The sequence below is a fragment of the Rhinolophus ferrumequinum genome, chromosome 21, assembly GCF_004115265.2.
Source record: "Rhinolophus ferrumequinum isolate MPI-CBG mRhiFer1 chromosome 21, mRhiFer1_v1.p, whole genome shotgun sequence".
NCBI lineage: Eukaryota > Metazoa > Chordata > Mammalia > Chiroptera > Rhinolophidae > Rhinolophus > Rhinolophus ferrumequinum.
In genome coordinates, this window is record NC_046304.1 from 48,700,761 (window position 1) to 48,717,225 (window position 16,465).

Sequence of the window (16,465 nt, forward strand, 5' to 3'; positions counted from 1 at the left end):
CCACAATCTCCCTCACTCCTGCCCACAATCTCTTCTCCTCCTCCAGTCCTCTTACGGTAAACGGTACCACCATCCATCCAGTTACCAAAGCCAGATATCTGGGGGTCTTCGTCTTCCCCACCGCACCCTCTCCCTCACCCCTAAGTCCCTTAAGCCACTAGGTCTCCAAATCTTCCCTCTTAAAGCTCGCAAATGTATGGTTCTTGTTTCATATCCTTGGACAGGTCAAGCCCTCGACCATTCTCTCCTGAATCACTCCAGCCGCCTTCTGACACTTTGATCTACTTTTCCATACGCGGGCCAGTTGCCTCCATGAAAGGAAAAATTGTTCGCATCCCACTCCTGATTAAATCCTCAAAATTCCCCTATTTCCTTCAGCATAACATTCAAACTCTTCAGCATGACATACGGGGCACAGGCAGCCTCTGCCTGTTCAGTCTCAGCTCCTGCCGTTCGTTCCCCCCTTACCCTGTGGCCCAATCACAATGACTTTTTGCCTGTCATAGGCTCTCCTTTGCCTGTGGGCCTTTGCATCTGTGGCTCCCTCTGCCCAGAGCACTTTTCCGTTCCTTCTCTCTAAAATCTCCTACTCATCCCTCAAGTCTCAGCCCAGGTGACGCCGATCTGGACATCCCTCCCCAACTCCTCAACTTCCAGCTCGAAGCTGGGTGTGAGGCCTTCCTTTCTGTTTCCATTATAGTCTCTGTGACTATATTGTGATGGATGTGTTTTGATCTTATTCAGACGGGACCTAGCACATAGCATAGCAGGTGCTCAACAGATTTCGTTGAATGAATAGATAGACGGACAGATGAGGGATCCGAGAGGCAGGAGAAACCAAACAGGAGAAGGTGACAAGCTAGAAGGAAGATTCAAAGAAGAAAGAGTTTCAAGTAGGAGATGGTCAATTATATCGTGTGGCCCTGACGACCAGCTGACAACCACCTGCCATGTGTAGGTACCCTAACTAGAATGAAGTTACATTTCCACATTTTTGAGGCAGCCTCTCCACTTCGTTAGTCATAGCCCCAGTTCCCACCAAAGGGTTATGTTCATCAGAGGCTAAGTCGGTCCAGAGTGAAAAGCTAGGAACCACAGCAGTTCCACTATGGGCTGGGCCCTCCAATGGCCACCATCCCACCCCTACCGGATTAATAAATGTGAGTGACAGAACAGGCAGCAAGTTGTCCTCTAGGCAGGGACCAAGCAGTGAGCTGATCCCAGCTCAGTTACTCTTAGCAAGCCAAATCAATAACCAAGTCCAAAGCTAACCACGTCACTAATACTTAGCTGGTTAAAAACAGTCAAATAAACAAAAACTAAAAACAGTCACATAGATAAGCAAACAAAATAAAACCGAACAAACAAAAACTCGAGCGCAGACTACCTTTGTAAAGACATCTGTGAAGTGACATACCATCACTTTAGTTGTATCCCATTGGTCACCCAGACCAACCCTGGTACCAGGTGGGAAGGTACTAAGGGATGGGGATTATTGGGGTTTTCTGGAAAGGCTGGCTACCACATACCCTTTCTCAAGAAGCGTCTGGAGGAGATGCTCCACTAAAACAAAGAGGTCGGCCAGACACAGAGCTAGAGAGAGGAAACAGAAAACTAGCAATGGAAAGCAAGAAAGAAAGTCTTCCGGACTATGGTGAAGAGAAGTCCTGAGATAAGAACTATGCTGACTTAGAGGAAATAGGTCCAGACTAAGCAGAAGAACAAAGGGATCCAGGAAGGATGCCTCCAAGTCACAAATGAAACCCATACGTGGAATACATTTAGAGATTTTCAACTCTGTCAAATTTAGGGGATGCATGATTGATCGTCACACAGAAAAGTAAGCAAGTTTTGTTTTTTTTTTTTTTTAAAGAGGTAATCATTAACTCCAAGGAAAACAAAAGGCTCTACAAGAAAGAAGAGGCCAGCAAAGAATAGTGCTTGGCTCAGCTTTAAGTAATATTTACATAGTTATAATAATGCAAACACTGACCACTGGTTTGACCGAAAGGATGGTAACTGGCTTGAGAGGGAAGGGGGTACAGAAATCCATCGTACTAGTGGTGAGGCAGGGTTTTTCTAGGAAGTCCATGGAATCTAAAACAGAAAAATCAAGAAACAGAAGAGCAAGTGTGTCACTTATAAACATGGGGGGTTAAATAAGTAGAAGAAACAGCAAAAGGAATTGAAAGTGTTTTCCCTTAGGAAATGTATCAGAAGTGAAGAAGGATGGAGCCGGGTCCACTGTTTTTCATTAGTAGCTTAATCTTACTATTAGACTTTTTGAATATTATATATATACTATGTGTATGTATATACATAATATATATATATATATATACATCTTGATAAAAATAAAATTAAATTAAAAATAAAATGATTTTACTAGTCAAACAAATCCTTCTACCAGCTTGTACTAAAGATCAGTGTATATTATCGGCGTATATTTTACTATCTGGACCTCAGATTATAGAGAATGATATCATGTTAGAAGAAATTAACCAAGATAAGTAATTAGAATCCATGAGCTGCCTCTGTCTTCTCAGGGCTCCAGTGCTGCCCTCCTAGCTCACTAAAGAAATGCATTAAACGCTTGGTTAGTCATGTACCACGAACTGTTTTTTGATGGATCCCCAGCTTTGTGGCAGGATACCAAAAACAGGGACAAAGACTGTTTTAGAGGTGACAACCCTCTATAGTCTCTTTCCTGTGTGGGATATATAGAGTTCATAAAAAAAAATTTTTTTTTTTAATCTGATTTTGAAAGGTCCACAGAGGCACATCAAATGCAATTATCGCCTGACCGCTTTTTAAGCACCTGCTAAGGACTTAGGGTCTGAGATAGGGGCTTCTGAGTTCCCGCTCCCTGAGAAGACAGGGTCAGAAGTTTGATTGCAGAACTTGGAACACAAGTTTTCTCGACCCTTTTCTCTGACACACTCTTCTTATTTATTGAATGAATGAATGGGTGTATGAACGAATGAATGGAGATGTGTAGTTCTGTAGGAGGATCCCATACAGACGTAATCTTCAGAAGCACAATCCCATGGTCAGTTGCCTGTTGTACATTCCTGGTTTGTTTCTTTGCGCCAATACCATGAGAACTATACATCAAAGTGAGTGTTGGCTATTTCTAAATAGTCTAACAGATCTGTAACAATGCTAAAAAGTGCTCATCTTGGAAAACTAAATACGCATTAATATCGCCGTTTGCCAAATCATCTTTAGAACTCTTCTTTGAAAATTCACTTTGGAGCCCACAGCAGAACGTTTAGAATAGACCCATGGGTCTATTTGCCAGAGATGAGTCTGAGTTTTAGAACGAGCCATAGTCTGGCGAGTAAAGTTCATATACGCCGTGTATATGTAAAAAATGTGCATGAAAAAAGATTTGTAAGTTCTATTTAAATGAGCTTATTACTAAAAGAACCCTAAAGTGAGTCCTTCTGCAATGTCCCTCAGCGATGCCAGGACCCATGTCCCGTCACCTGCTCTGTCTGGTCCGGTTAGGACCCCACAATGCGCTGACCCACCTCTACTAAGAGCAAAAACACCTCCTGAATACAATTATGCAAAAGAGTTCCATGTGCCAGGAGGCTAGAAACAAAACCCAGGAATTGTCATGCTTCACGACCCCAAATAAAAGGGTCTTGCCAGGGAGATAGATTGAGTGGTCTGAAGTGGCACAGAGAAATCAGTTTTGGACAGCAGCCACGGGGACAATCTGTCGGAGAAGAGATCAGGCTGCAGAAGGAGAGCGGGGCGGGAGAGAGGGTGGCGGAGGAGGAGGAGCAGCCGTTGGCGGCGGTGGGAGTGAGACGGGACACACGGATGACGTGTGGGGCGCGCAAGGCTCGGCTCCCCCTCCCCAGTCCAGCCATCTGTTCTGGGCAGGTGGGGACTGGCAGCTGAACCAGCAGACAAAGCCAACAGCCTGGCTCCCCTGCGAGAGAGAGGGAGAAGATACTACTCTACTCTCACGTTTGGAAAGTGGCCAAGGCTCATTACTGGGGCCTCACCTGGCCCAGCGTGGCCCCTCCTGAAGCTGCAGCCCAGGTCCGTGCCCATGGGTCTCCACAGGGCCACCTCTGAAAGGAAGGAGAAGCTGTTCCCTTGGCCTTGCAGAAACTTCTGTCCCACTCAGCGACTGCCTCACTCGGACTTGAGCACACAGCCCGAGAACAGGCACCCAGCTCCATGAGCCAGCTCTTCAAGGCCCTTTTCCAAATCCATTTGGCTGTAAAAACTCCCCCTGCAGAATTCTCATCTGCCCTCAGTGTCTCCTCAAGAAGTGGTGGCTGCCTCATTCCCAGCAAGACCACCCTGATCTCTGGTATAGCGGCCCAGGCGAAAGGAGACTGTCTTTGTCAGTGATGCCAAAGGGGGCACAACTACTACAGAAGGGGGGACAGGCAGAGACTGCCCCTTCTGGAAGACTTCAGTCTGCAGCAAACGACTGGGTCCCAGGCACTGTGATCAATTTGATTCCATCAGGGCTGCATCCCAGCCCCGGATTAGTGGGAGGGAGAAAAGAAAGGCTGAGAGGTGAGCGGTTGGGCCCCATCCTGCCAGGCCTGATGCCCAAGCGGGCAGAGGCCTGATGGGGTCCTGAGTTCTGTGCGCTCACCCCACCTTGAGGCCAGCAAAGGAACTGCAGCGTCCTTGGGAAAGATTTAAATCTATCAACTGCATTTCCTGAATTAACTCCCGGCTTTGACGTCTTGGGGGACAGAGGCCCTTCAGTAGCAGAAACTCCTGACTCTAGGAGAGAGGGCTTCACACTCTGCCATCAGACAGCCACCTCTCGGAGTGCAGAACCACTGCCGACATCCAGCCAGCATCTCCACTTAGAGACCCTCTCCTGCAGGCTGTGCCTCCCCAAATCCTTTGAGAATATAACTATTCTATGTCCTATTAAGGATGAACTATCATTTGGGCCACTAAGGCAGGAAGAAAAGGACAAGGAGACTGTCCAGAGCCAGACAGAGTTATCCATGGAAAGGACGCGGTGGGACTGCTCACTAGGGATCCTCCTCTTCCCCTCCACTGCCCCTGCTGTGGGCCTCCACAGGCACACAGACCCGGGGAAGAACAGCCAGAAGTAGGAGGGCAATCCAGTGCAATGATTCTCTAACACTGGCCAGGATGAAATCTGGCTCTGCTCTTCCCTGCTCTACATACAAACAAAACCACTGAGACAGGTCCATTTTCTGGTTCTGACCCACTTCTGCAATCGCTGCCCACCTCTCGCAAGCTGTGACATGCCCGTTCCTACAAGAGACAGTGCATCTGCAATGGGCACTTGCCAAAGGGCAGTGAGGTCCTGCCCCCATCTCACCCTGACGCCCTACAATGAGACCAGGGTGTTCGCTACGCGACAGGGCTTTTCCTTATGAGAGGAAAACTCTGGTCCCATCTGCGATCGGGCAGAATCTCCCAGGCCCAGTGCCTGCACAAACCCTGCCCAGCGCTCCCTCCTCCCGCATAACAGGACTCCTGGGATTACGGGATGAATTGTGAGTCCACAGTGGCCCTGGGGTAAGAGAGGGAGTTCCACATGGTATGACCCAGGACAGACTTTTCGCTTCCCAGACCCAAAGCTCTGGCACCTCTAATAGGAGAAAGTTTAAGCATCGGTGGTTCCCAGCTCTCGCTGACACTGACGTCATGGGGGGGGGCTTTAAAACGTGACCTGGGCCCCTTCCCAGGTTCATGACATCAGAAAAGGTAAGGATGAACCAGAGCATCTTTCGTTTTTAAAACTCCCCGGGGGATTCTGATGTGCAACTTGGTTGCACAGCCCTGAACGTGGCCCATTTGAGTTCTGTGGGTCTGTAAATCCAACCCTCAAGGCGGGTCCCCTTTCACAGGAAGAGGCCTGACCAGGAGCAGGTTAATTAGGCGATTCAGCATGGGGGTGGGGGTCGCTGCGGGCAGTTCACGCAGCAGGAGAGCACCAGACACGTGTTACCTGGCTCCATCTGGAAGGCAGAGCAAAAAGGGGTCCTAGGAGTACTGGATGCTCGCCGGGGCTTCAGAGAACTTGGAAGAAATCCAGAACTCATCAACAGACACCCTGAGGGAGAAACTGAAGGGAAAAGCGCTTAAAACAATTAAGGCTATTCATTGATGGACAAAACAACCCCCTATCCACCTGAAGCAGCCTCTGAGAATGATGCGAAGAAGGAAGGAGCCTTTTCCAAGACGCCTTGCTCTGCCCGATCGTGCTTTACTCCGTAGCTGTGTAGCCTTGGGCAGGCTACTTAACCTCTCTGTGCCTTGGATGCTTCATTCCCAAATGGGGACAGTAAACATGGTGCCATGTTTCACAGAGTTTCAGTGAGGATTAAATGAGTTAATATAAAGGCTCTTACCCAGTGCCTGGCACACAGTAAGCACTCAACGAGTGTTAAAAATGGTTCACAAGGAAGGTGCCCACAGCAAAATAAATTGGGGAAAACACTGGGTTTAAGATAAATAGGTCTCTTCACCGCAAGACTTCTCAAAATAACCATATCAGTAATAAATAATGGAGGGTATCTCAAAATTTGAGAATTAAATGAGATAATGGATGTGTGAAACACTCAGCTCCCCCATGCACATAATAGATACTTAATAAATGTCACCTGTGTTATTAACAAGCCTGGGGTCTTTAAGGAAAGGAGCGGGCATGTGTTTCCTAGATTCCTGTGCTCTTTTTCTACAGAGCATCTTACGGAATCAGTGCTCTAGGAACCACACTCTGGAAAAAAATCACAGAGTGGGATGGCCACGTTTTCTGACTCCCGTACCAAGGGACTGAAAAAGAGGACTTAGGCCAGGGAGAGAGCCACAGCGTTCCGGTCATCAGCAGAATGTACTGGAAGGGAAGGGCTGACAACCTTCTCCTCCAGCTTTCACACACCACGTGGGTGGCGGGGCAGGGTATCCCCATGGAAGGGGCCTGGGTCTGTGATCCAGAAGGGCTGACTCAACTCTCGACCTCCCCCCTCTCTAGCTAGGTGACTCTGGCAAGTCACCTGGCCTCTCTGAGCCTGGTATCTTCACCAGCATAATGATGAGATGTGGGCCATACATCTGAGAAGCCGACATCTCAATTTTGGTAAAATGCAGATGGTTTGTGGGTGACAAGGGACAGAACAGCTGAAAACAGGAGTGTCCCAGGAAATCCACATAATATGATCATGACACTGGGGACCTTCTGCACATCTGTATGCTGTGCACACAAGAGCACGGCTCTTTTCACGCCAACTGAAACGGCAAACCTCGTACGAGTACTTGGCATTCCCACGGAGACAACAAAAACCACACTGGCTGTTCAGATTGGCATTCACCATTCCCAACCCAGTCCAACCCACGGCACAGGACCCTCCTGCTTTCCTCCACCCTCCTTTAAAAGGAAAACTTTTCACCAAAGTGATTGCAGGGTAACAATTTCCCCGCTAAGAGACATCACGACCTTCTTGGGACGGTGTATTCACGTCGGAGCTCCTAGGCTGTGAGCTTCTCACTGCAAGAGTGAAGGGAACAGCATCTTCCCGAGCTCCAGGCTGAGCACGGGCCTGGCCCTTTGTCCTGCGCCTGTTCTTAATTTCCTGCTGCCTATTGTCTCTCTGATAACCGCTGAAAGAGGGAGGGGTATTATTTAATTGCTTTCAAGATATCAAACAAGCCAGTACGGAGGTTATCTGCTCCCCAACCCCTCCATTTTTCTAGCTCAAGGTTTGGTTACTTAGTTACTAACCGAGCGGAGAGGAAGGAGAGGTAGCCCCAGTGTGACAACGCAGACTTCATTCAGCAGATGGAGGGGGGCGTCAAAAGGACAGCCATTAGAGGGTCAAACAGGGAACTGGTGCCTGAGGGCAGCTGCTGCGTGCAGGCGGCAGCAAAGTCAAACAACTCTTTCGAGGCATTCAATGTGGGAGGAGGAAGCCTACCTTATCTGGACAAAATCAACAATTGTTCTAGATTACACGCTATCTGCCGTCAAGGTCAATGCTATTCAGATGCCTCTCACCCAGCCTGCAGGAGGGACAGGTGTACCTAGACCAGGACAGTACTCTTTCCAGGGGGGGTCCCCCCACCCTGACTTATGAGGGCAGGGAGAGGGAAGGCTCACAAGGACAGGACTGTGGAAGGGGGGGATTTCACTGTATCAGACCATCCAAGGGAAGGAGTCTTCTCGGAGGAGGTCGTCGAGAAGACACGGCTGCCAGGTGGCCCGTGAGTTGGGCGCTGGCGATCAGAGGCTCTTCCCCACCCCTTGGTCTACCCACTGTTCCCATACTAGGAGCCACTTCAAGGACTCAGCCTTGAGAGAGCCATGTGTGCTTGAGACCGTCCCGTTAAGGCCGCTGTATAGACTGTAAGATGCTGACACGGGGGTGTGGAGATGGACTCGTCTTGCGGTGCCCAAGACAAGCCTCTTACGTAGGTCCCCGTGCTTCCGAGAACCGCCACCTACCCATCCGGAATGGCCTGCCTCTTTCTTCAGCCCCACCTCGCCCCGTGTGCACAGTGCAGGGGTTGGGAGGCAGTTTCAAATTTCACCTAGGGAGCTCCCAAGGTTGCAAACCAATAAGCATACAGAGGGTGCCAACTAATGACCAGAGCCTTGAAGGGAGATGGTGATCCAGCTGCTCCTCCAGGAGCACTCTGATTTTGCTGCTAGTACTCATATTAAAGCTAAAAACAACAACAACAAAACCCATGCATTGTCCTATCGGAGTCACCATAAGAGGTGCCGGACACTGAGACGCAGTGGTTCATTTCTTATATAGATAAGAAAACTGTGGTTCCTTGTTAAACATGATACATGAGTTCAGCATCAACAGTTCCAGACCTTTGACAAGATAACATGGTTCCAGGGAGAGGAATTTGACGGTGGAATGGGCACTTCTGGATCTTGCTTTTCCTCTTTCCCTGGAAACCAGTTGAGTCACTGGTCTTAAACAAGAGGTAGCAACAGGTGCTATTGTAGCAGCCGCGTTCCGAGAGTGCAGAATTCTAAGCTCAGGCACACTCTGCTCTGCCTCCTCCGGCTGATGGTGAGCAGGGGCACCCCTCTTCACGTGAGCTACCCGCCCCAGCCCCTCTGCCCTGCGTCTGAAGAGAAGCTGGCTCCCAGGTGGGCTGAGACACGAGGCAATCACTGGCTCAACTGGCATCGCCCCTGAGCTCCAGGGTGACAGCTGCAAGCCCCATCATGACCGGCACCTCAGAGATAAACCCAATGAAAAGCCCTGATTTCCGCCCTCGCAGTGGGTACCCCGAGACGCAGTGAGTACCCCAAGACACTGTTTCGCCCAGCTGATTGCTACCCTACCCAGTGGGTCCCTTCCCCTGTCACGCACCCATGTCTACGACTTACCCTACCTACTAAACAGCCTGGGACTTGAAGTTTTCACTGGTGAATTGGAAATCAGGTCATAGGAGGGGCAGTCATAGACACCTCAGCTGCAGAGAAAACCTTAGCTGGCGTTCGCTTTCTGTTTCCCATCCTCTAAAGCTGTACTAAGGATGGGGTGTGTGTGTGTGTGTGTGTGTGTGTGCGCGCGCGCGCGTACTTGGAGGAGGAAAAGGAAGGAGAGACTGTGGGATTGATTATGACTTATTAAACTATTGGAACAGAGGCTGAATCATCAGAGTCAAAAAATAAATAGCTGCGACTTGATGCGACACTACCCCACTTCTTCCGTTCCCCTTGGCTCCGTCCCAGCGGGGGGGAGGAGGGGCTGAGCCGGCTCCCACCAGCAGGTGCCCACTGACAGGTTAAGGAAGGGGACTGGCCGTGTGGCCACTGCACCTCCAAGCTGCGGAAAGCCGGGACGGTTGGGAGGAGTCGCACCCCTCCCCCGACCTCCCCACCCCCCCCACCTCGCCCCTCCCCCCGCGCTGAGCCTCTGCCTGCGCCTTGGACTGAATGTTGGGACCTAAGTGCAGGTTCACACGTTGTGCAGAGGGGCACTGATCCCCGCACAGTGACAGGCTACCCTCCGGACCCATTTTCTCCCTGCCCTTCCCCTGGCCCTGTGCCCAGGGATGACCCACAGTAGACACAGCTCTGCAAACTTGTCTGGGATGCCAGAGGTACCAAAGCAACTCTGGGTCACCCCGGCAGCCACTCCAGCTGCCTGTAATATGCTGGGTGAAAAAGAACCGATTCTGTGAAATCTGAGGACAAGCAGCTTGCGTCGCGGCCACCAGCCTTGCGGAAGCCGAATGAAGTGGCTTGGCCCTTCATGCCCCCGCATGCGGGTCCCCCTTCCCCATGCGTCTGAGCTGTGCCCACAGCCACCGACCAGTAGGATCCTCCACCTGGCTCACCCTCATCCTCCCACAGGACCGGTGGGCGGAGCAGAGCTGCTGTGACGTAACGGGGGGGCGTGGGGGAAATGTGCGGAGGGGCCCCGCTCCACAGGGCCAGTCCAGGCGGCGCAGCCACCCGCGCCCCGAGCCTCCACCTGCGCTTGGGCGCCCAGAGTCTGCGGGCCCGGCGAGCTCTCGGCAGCGCCAGGGGCGAGCGGGAGCCGGCAGGTCCGGACGCCGACCACAGGGTGCCAGCCAAGCTGCTGCGCGCCCTGGCGCCGGGCTGGGTGGGCGACAGCTGCTGGGTTCCGGCGAGCTGAACCAGAGGATTGCCTCGGAAAAGCAAAGGTAAGGGGGGGTCTGTGTGTGTGTGTGTGTGTGTGTGAGAAGAGAAGAGAAAGAGGGAGCAAGCGCGCCAGTCGCGCACTTGGGCACCTGGCGTTCGCCTGCTACGCTGCACCGTGGCGTTCGCCTCGGTGTGCCTGAGTGTAGGTCCCAGTGCGTGGGTCTCCGCTCTTTCCCATTTGGGGGTGATTCTGGTGAGAATGAACGACTGCGGGTGTCCCAGCGTGAGTCGGGGGCTGTGGATCGTGTGTGTGGAACCGACGTGTCCGTACAGCCGCATGCCGGTATGCGTGGCGTGCGCCCCCGTCCAGTCCTGGTCCCCCAACCGAGTATGCAGGTGGTGGCTGCAACAGGGACAACTTCTCTCCCTGCCACCTTTAAAAGGGACTGACTAGAAGAAGGCGAGGCCATTGCGGGGTCAGGGGAAGACACTGCCCCCGCTCCTGCGGGTGTGCACCCCGACATCCCAGCCTCTGAGGGGCAGGCGCCGGGGCAGAGAAAAGAGGGGCGTCTCTCTGTTCCTCCCCGCCTGGCCTAGGAGACGGATCCCAAATGATGTAGGGTCCGTTTCCCCTGCGCCCGGGCGGAAGGGACAGCTTGCTGAGGTTTGAAGAGACAGACCGCTGAGTGGCCCGCATCGGCGAGGGAGCCACCAGTCAAATCCCCAAGCGGTTGTCGCCCGCTTTCAGCCAGTCTCTGACACCTCGACCCTCCTTTGCGTTTAGAGACCGGGGGTCCTGGCATGACAATCTTGGATCCCTACCTTCTTCCCCCTGCAAATAGGAGAGAATCCTTTAGGAATCCCTTGGGTCTGAAGGTCAGCGAATTGGGTGAACAGGCGGAGGATTTTCTGTACCAGCGGTCCGGAACCTCACCTCTCCCCCATGCCCTTCGGCCAGCGCCTCTGGGCCTTTTCCTAGGCGCTCTAGTGCCGCGGTGGCGCGCACCTGGCAGTAGACTCTCCCCAGCAGTGGGGCTCAGGCTCCAGCCACCCCGAGATCCACTCAGGTTTAGCAAGCCCGGAAGGATGTGGGGGTGGGGGGTGAATAGAAGAAAGACGTTAGGGAGAAAAGAAAAACCGAAGCGCAATAGGATTTCACACCACCCCTGATGCCTGGTCTCCATCCAAACACTCACTCAATTCTTAGGCTCGTAACCACAGCCCCTCTGGTAAGGCTTGGGGATGCGTGAAACCATTCTCACTCTCCTCTCCAACAGAGTTGGGACCCAGGATCAGAGAAAACCAATAACCAGCCATTTCCACTAACAATTCTTAGGCTGGGAAAATGAAAAAGCACAAAACCAAACTTCCTGTGCATTTAATTTAACCCCAATTCAACACGTACTGACTGCGCAACATTGGACTCCACTTTCCATGGACCCCAAATGAAGCAGAAGTTCCTGGAGACCTCAGGCCACTGACATTTTGTTGATGAAATAAGATCCACTGTGATTTAAACTCATTTCTTCCTTGGAGGAGCCTTCCCAATCCGGACTGGCTCTGCCACCTTCACCAAGCTCTGTCTGAATCCTGTCCATTGCTGCCGCTCTCAAAAGTGGAGAAATGCTACTTCTCAACCTATTTGACCCCACGCAGTTCCATCTTATTGAGTGAGATGCCAGCCAAAAACGCATTTAGGTCTGGAGGTCAACATTCAACCCTCCAGCATACATTCACTTGCACCATCATCATCCCTACCCCAACCAATACCAGACAGGGCTTCTGGAACCCAGGGGTCTTCAGTCTTACCCAGACATTGGAGTGTGACCTTGCGTGTTACACAGATGGGACTCTGGAATTGTTAATGATTAATTGCACTCCAATGCAGCCGGCTTAAATAGGATTCTGGGTCTGTAGAATTAAAGTAACTGACAAGCCAGTTAGAAGTGACAGTGGGAACAACCCAAGTTAATCTAGAGATATTAAAAAAAAAAAAAAGGTTCCTTTACAGCTGTTTTTAATAGCTACCAATTTATGCTTTTTACCCAATGCAGACATTAAATCCTGGGTCCTCCAAAGTACTTCGCAGAAAGGTCAGCCACAAAGCCAATCCCACGTTATAGACAGTTGTGTGATGGGGAGATTAGCACAGAGAAAAGAAGCAATGAGCCTGGCAGGGCAAAATGAGTCAGAGGCAAAAACGGCTCCTCAAGCACTTGTTGCCGGCTAAGTTCCCCTTACATCCTCAGGAGTCTCTCCAAGCATAAAGGAGCAATGTCCAATCTTCACTCAGGCACCAGGAAAAGTGCCCTGCTCAGGGGAACTGTGTCCGCCAAGGGAATTATTCCCACCGTGTGCCGAACACACCTTCCCTTTACCACCTTCCCTCTTCCAGGAATGACCTCCTTGCTTCACTCTTCATATATTCAAGACTCAGCTCAAGCCTCCCTCTTAAGAAGCCTTTTCTGCACAGCTCAGGAGGGCTAAGGCATTCTTAAGTCCTTGGTTCTCGCTGCAGCTCGCACCTGACATGTGCTGGCTTCCTGGCCCGGCTCCCCTCCTGAATTGTCACCTCCTAGAGAGTACCACCCATGTCTTGTTCATTCCTATATCCCTGGTGTCCAGAATAAAGAAGCCCCTAGTGATGGTTCTGGAATGACTGTCGATAAGCCATTTAATTACGTGATAAGCTATTGTCTTATACCTTAGGCCGAGCCAACAGTGTTACAATTATTTTCTCAGCATGGAGGTAAAACAGGAGTCAGCTGCTTCAGACCAAAGCCTCATTATTAGCTGCTAGTTTTCCAGTCCACTGAGCAGCAGATGTGATGCTGTGAAAAGTACAGAAGATGTGGGTGCCCTGTGTTCAAATCCCAGCTCCAGCAATTCTGTACAGGCAATGGGAGCAAGTTGCTTAAACTCTCTACGCCTCGGTTTCCTCATCTGTGAAATGGAGATTCAGGATTCAGACAGAGCTTGGTGAAGGTGGCAGAGGTGGTCAACTAGGGAGCCAGTCCGGATTGGGAAGGCTCCTCCATGGAAGGAACGAGTTTAAATCACAGTGGATCTTATATCATCAACAAAGTCAGTGGCCTAAGGCCTCCGAGGGACTTCTGCTTCGTTTGGGTCCCATGGAAAGTGGAGTTCAATGCTGGGCAGTCAGTACTTGTTGAATTGTGGGGAAGATCAAGGGGACAGTGAGTGTGAAGGAGCTACATCAGGGTTTGGAAACTTCTGTTCCCTTCTGTGAATGAACATGGCTCCTGTTTTTGTCCTTAATCCGGGGATCGCAGGCACATTCTCTGGGATCCTGGAGCAGCATCATGCTGAGGAAACTCAGGAAGGGGCTCCAAGGCGACAAGGAGGTCAAGAACGGGGTATTAGAAAACCAGAAATAGACTAAAACATACATTTTAAAAACAAAAGCAAGCCAGATTTTTAAAAAAATATTTAAGACTAAATTGGTTCATTATATATAGGCTGATTTCAATAACAGAGATAAAGGAGATGGCAGAGGAAAAAAGGGGGAAAAGATATTTATTGAGCTCCGATTATGAGCCCAACACTCCGTGAGGCGTTTTCATATACATTTCATCATTTAACCTTCACCACACCCCCATTTTAACAAATGAGAGCCAGAGCAGTTAGGTGCTGGGCAGAAAGTCACACGGGTTCTGTGGTGGAACCCTGGTTTGTTTTACCTCTGAAGTCCGGGATTTTTCCACTATTGAGTTTTCAGAATGGAAAAACTCCAAAGAAGTAGGCAGGTCAGCATAGATTTCCTCATGGGGAAAGGCCAACAGCCTCGGAGGTCAGAGGCTGGACTTCTCCACACTCTGCCTTTTTACAGTTTGGACCACTCAACTTCTTAGGGATCAAAGTACATGTTTTTTGCAGCCACAACCATCTCCCACATGTGCGTCACCAAAGATGACAAGATAAACTATGACGGCTTAACCCAGACCCTTCTCCACTACTGGACAAACAACTCAAAAATTCTGCACACTGACGAGAATGGGCTGATAGCTCTTCGTCGATGTGCAAAGATAATTTTCAGCTGAAGACTATGTCTGAGAGAGTAAACCAGAGACACAGAAAGCTGGCGAGAGCTTAAAGTAGCCTCTGACTGATGAGTCAATCTTCCTTTTTCCCTTGCAGATGACACAGTGGATCCTTTGCCTTCAGGACCCATTAAGGTGAGAATAAGACCGTTGGCTGGTTGGAACGAGCCTAAGACACAAAGGCAGCCATGGATATGGCGTATGGCCTGTACAACGGGAGCCGACCATTGCTTTCCTCTCCATTCGACCTCAATGGCTCAGTGGCGGCAGCCAACAGCTCAAACCAGACAGAGCCATACTACGATCTGACGAGCAATGCGGTCCTCACGTTCATATATTTCGTGGTCTGCATCGTTGGGTTGTGTGGCAACACGCTTGTCATTTACGTCATCCTGCGCTACGCCAAGATGAAGACCGTCACCAACATCTACATCCTCAACCTGGCCATCGCTGACGAGCTCTTCATGCTGGGTCTGCCCTTCTTGGCCATGCAGGTGGCTCTGGTCCACTGGCCCTTCGGCAAGGCCATCTGCCGGGTGGTCATGACTGTGGACGGCATCAACCAGTTCACCAGCATTTTCTGCTTGACCGTCATGAGCATTGACCGCTACCTGGCTGTCGTCCACCCCATCAAGTCGGCCAAGTGGAGGAGACCCCGGACAGCCAAGATGATCAATGTGGCTGTGTGGGGCGTCTCTCTGCTGGTCATCTTGCCGATTATGATATATGCCGGGCTCCGGAGCAACCAGTGGGGGAGGAGCAGCTGCACCATTAACTGGCCTGGGGAATCTGGGGCATGGTACACAGGGTTCATTATCTACGCCTTCATCCTGGGCTTCCTGGTGCCCCTCACCATCATTTGTCTTTGCTACCTGTTCATTATCATCAAGGTGAAGTCCTCTGGAATCCGAGTGGGTTCCTCCAAGAGGAAAAAGTCTGAGAAGAAGGTCACCCGGATGGTGTCCATAGTGGTGGCTGTATTTATTTTCTGCTGGCTCCCCTTCTACATATTCAATGTCTCCTCAGTCTCGGTGGCCATCAGCCCCACTCCAGCCCTAAAAGGCATGTTTGACTTCGTGGTGGTCCTCACCTATGCCAATAGCTGTGCCAACCCCATCCTGTATGCCTTCTTGTCTGACAACTTCAAGAAGAGCTTCCAGAATGTCCTCTGTTTGGTCAAGATGAGCGGCACAGACGACGGGGAACGGAGTGACAGCAAGCAGGATAAATCCCGACTGAACGAGACCACAGAGACGCAGAGAACCCTCCTCAATGGAGACCTCCAGACCAGTATCTGAACTGCCTAGAACAGAAATAAAACAACACAGCGCCAAGCTCTGCCAACCGGCAATGTACCCCCTACCCCACCCACTTCCTTCCTCCCACCCACCGCACCTGGCTTCTAGAATAGGGAATTGTTCCGCATGAGTCCAATTCAGAGAACCGTGTTTGAGTCGGCGTGTCTGAGTGACTGATGTGTGTTAAATTGATTAACTCCCCCTAAAAGTGAACTTTGAAATACTGGCAGACAGTTCAAAGTCTGGAAAAGAGGTGATCATCTGGATGTGATCCTTTGACATGCTGAAGCTCAGCAAAGGTAGACAGCGATATCTGTGTATTTGTGTGTTTCGAACCCAATATGTAATCTTGTATTACACTTGTATATTCCTATCTAACCCCTGTACAGTCATTATCTACATTTCCTGTGTATAAACACACAAGTAGCAAATTCAAGTGTGCGTAGTGCATTTGGGCGTTAATTACAATATGGTACCTGCAGAAATGGACTATCCATGGAGCCAATAAAAGT

General features: G+C 50.6%; 1 protein-coding gene across 1 annotated transcript; it reads left to right on the plus strand.

Moving 5' to 3' along the window:
* The first annotated feature begins 10,413 nt into the window (after nucleotides 1-10,413).
* SSTR2 (somatostatin receptor 2) lies at nucleotides 10,414-16,232 on the plus strand. Its single transcript, XM_033088994.1, has 2 exons — nucleotides 10,414-10,656; nucleotides 14,753-16,232. The coding sequence occupies exon 2, from the start codon at nucleotides 14,844-14,846 to the stop codon at nucleotides 15,951-15,953; it is 1,110 nt and encodes a 369-aa protein (XP_032944885.1). The 5' UTR covers nucleotides 10,414-10,656; nucleotides 14,753-14,843; the 3' UTR covers nucleotides 15,954-16,232.
* Nucleotides 16,233-16,465: the final 233 nt, after the last annotated feature.

What these genes read in the sequence shown, in the direction of transcription:
- SSTR2 (XM_033088994.1), top strand. Translation starts at nt 14,844, where the DNA reads ATGGATATGGCGTATGGCCTGTACAACGGGAGCCGACCATTGCTTTCC.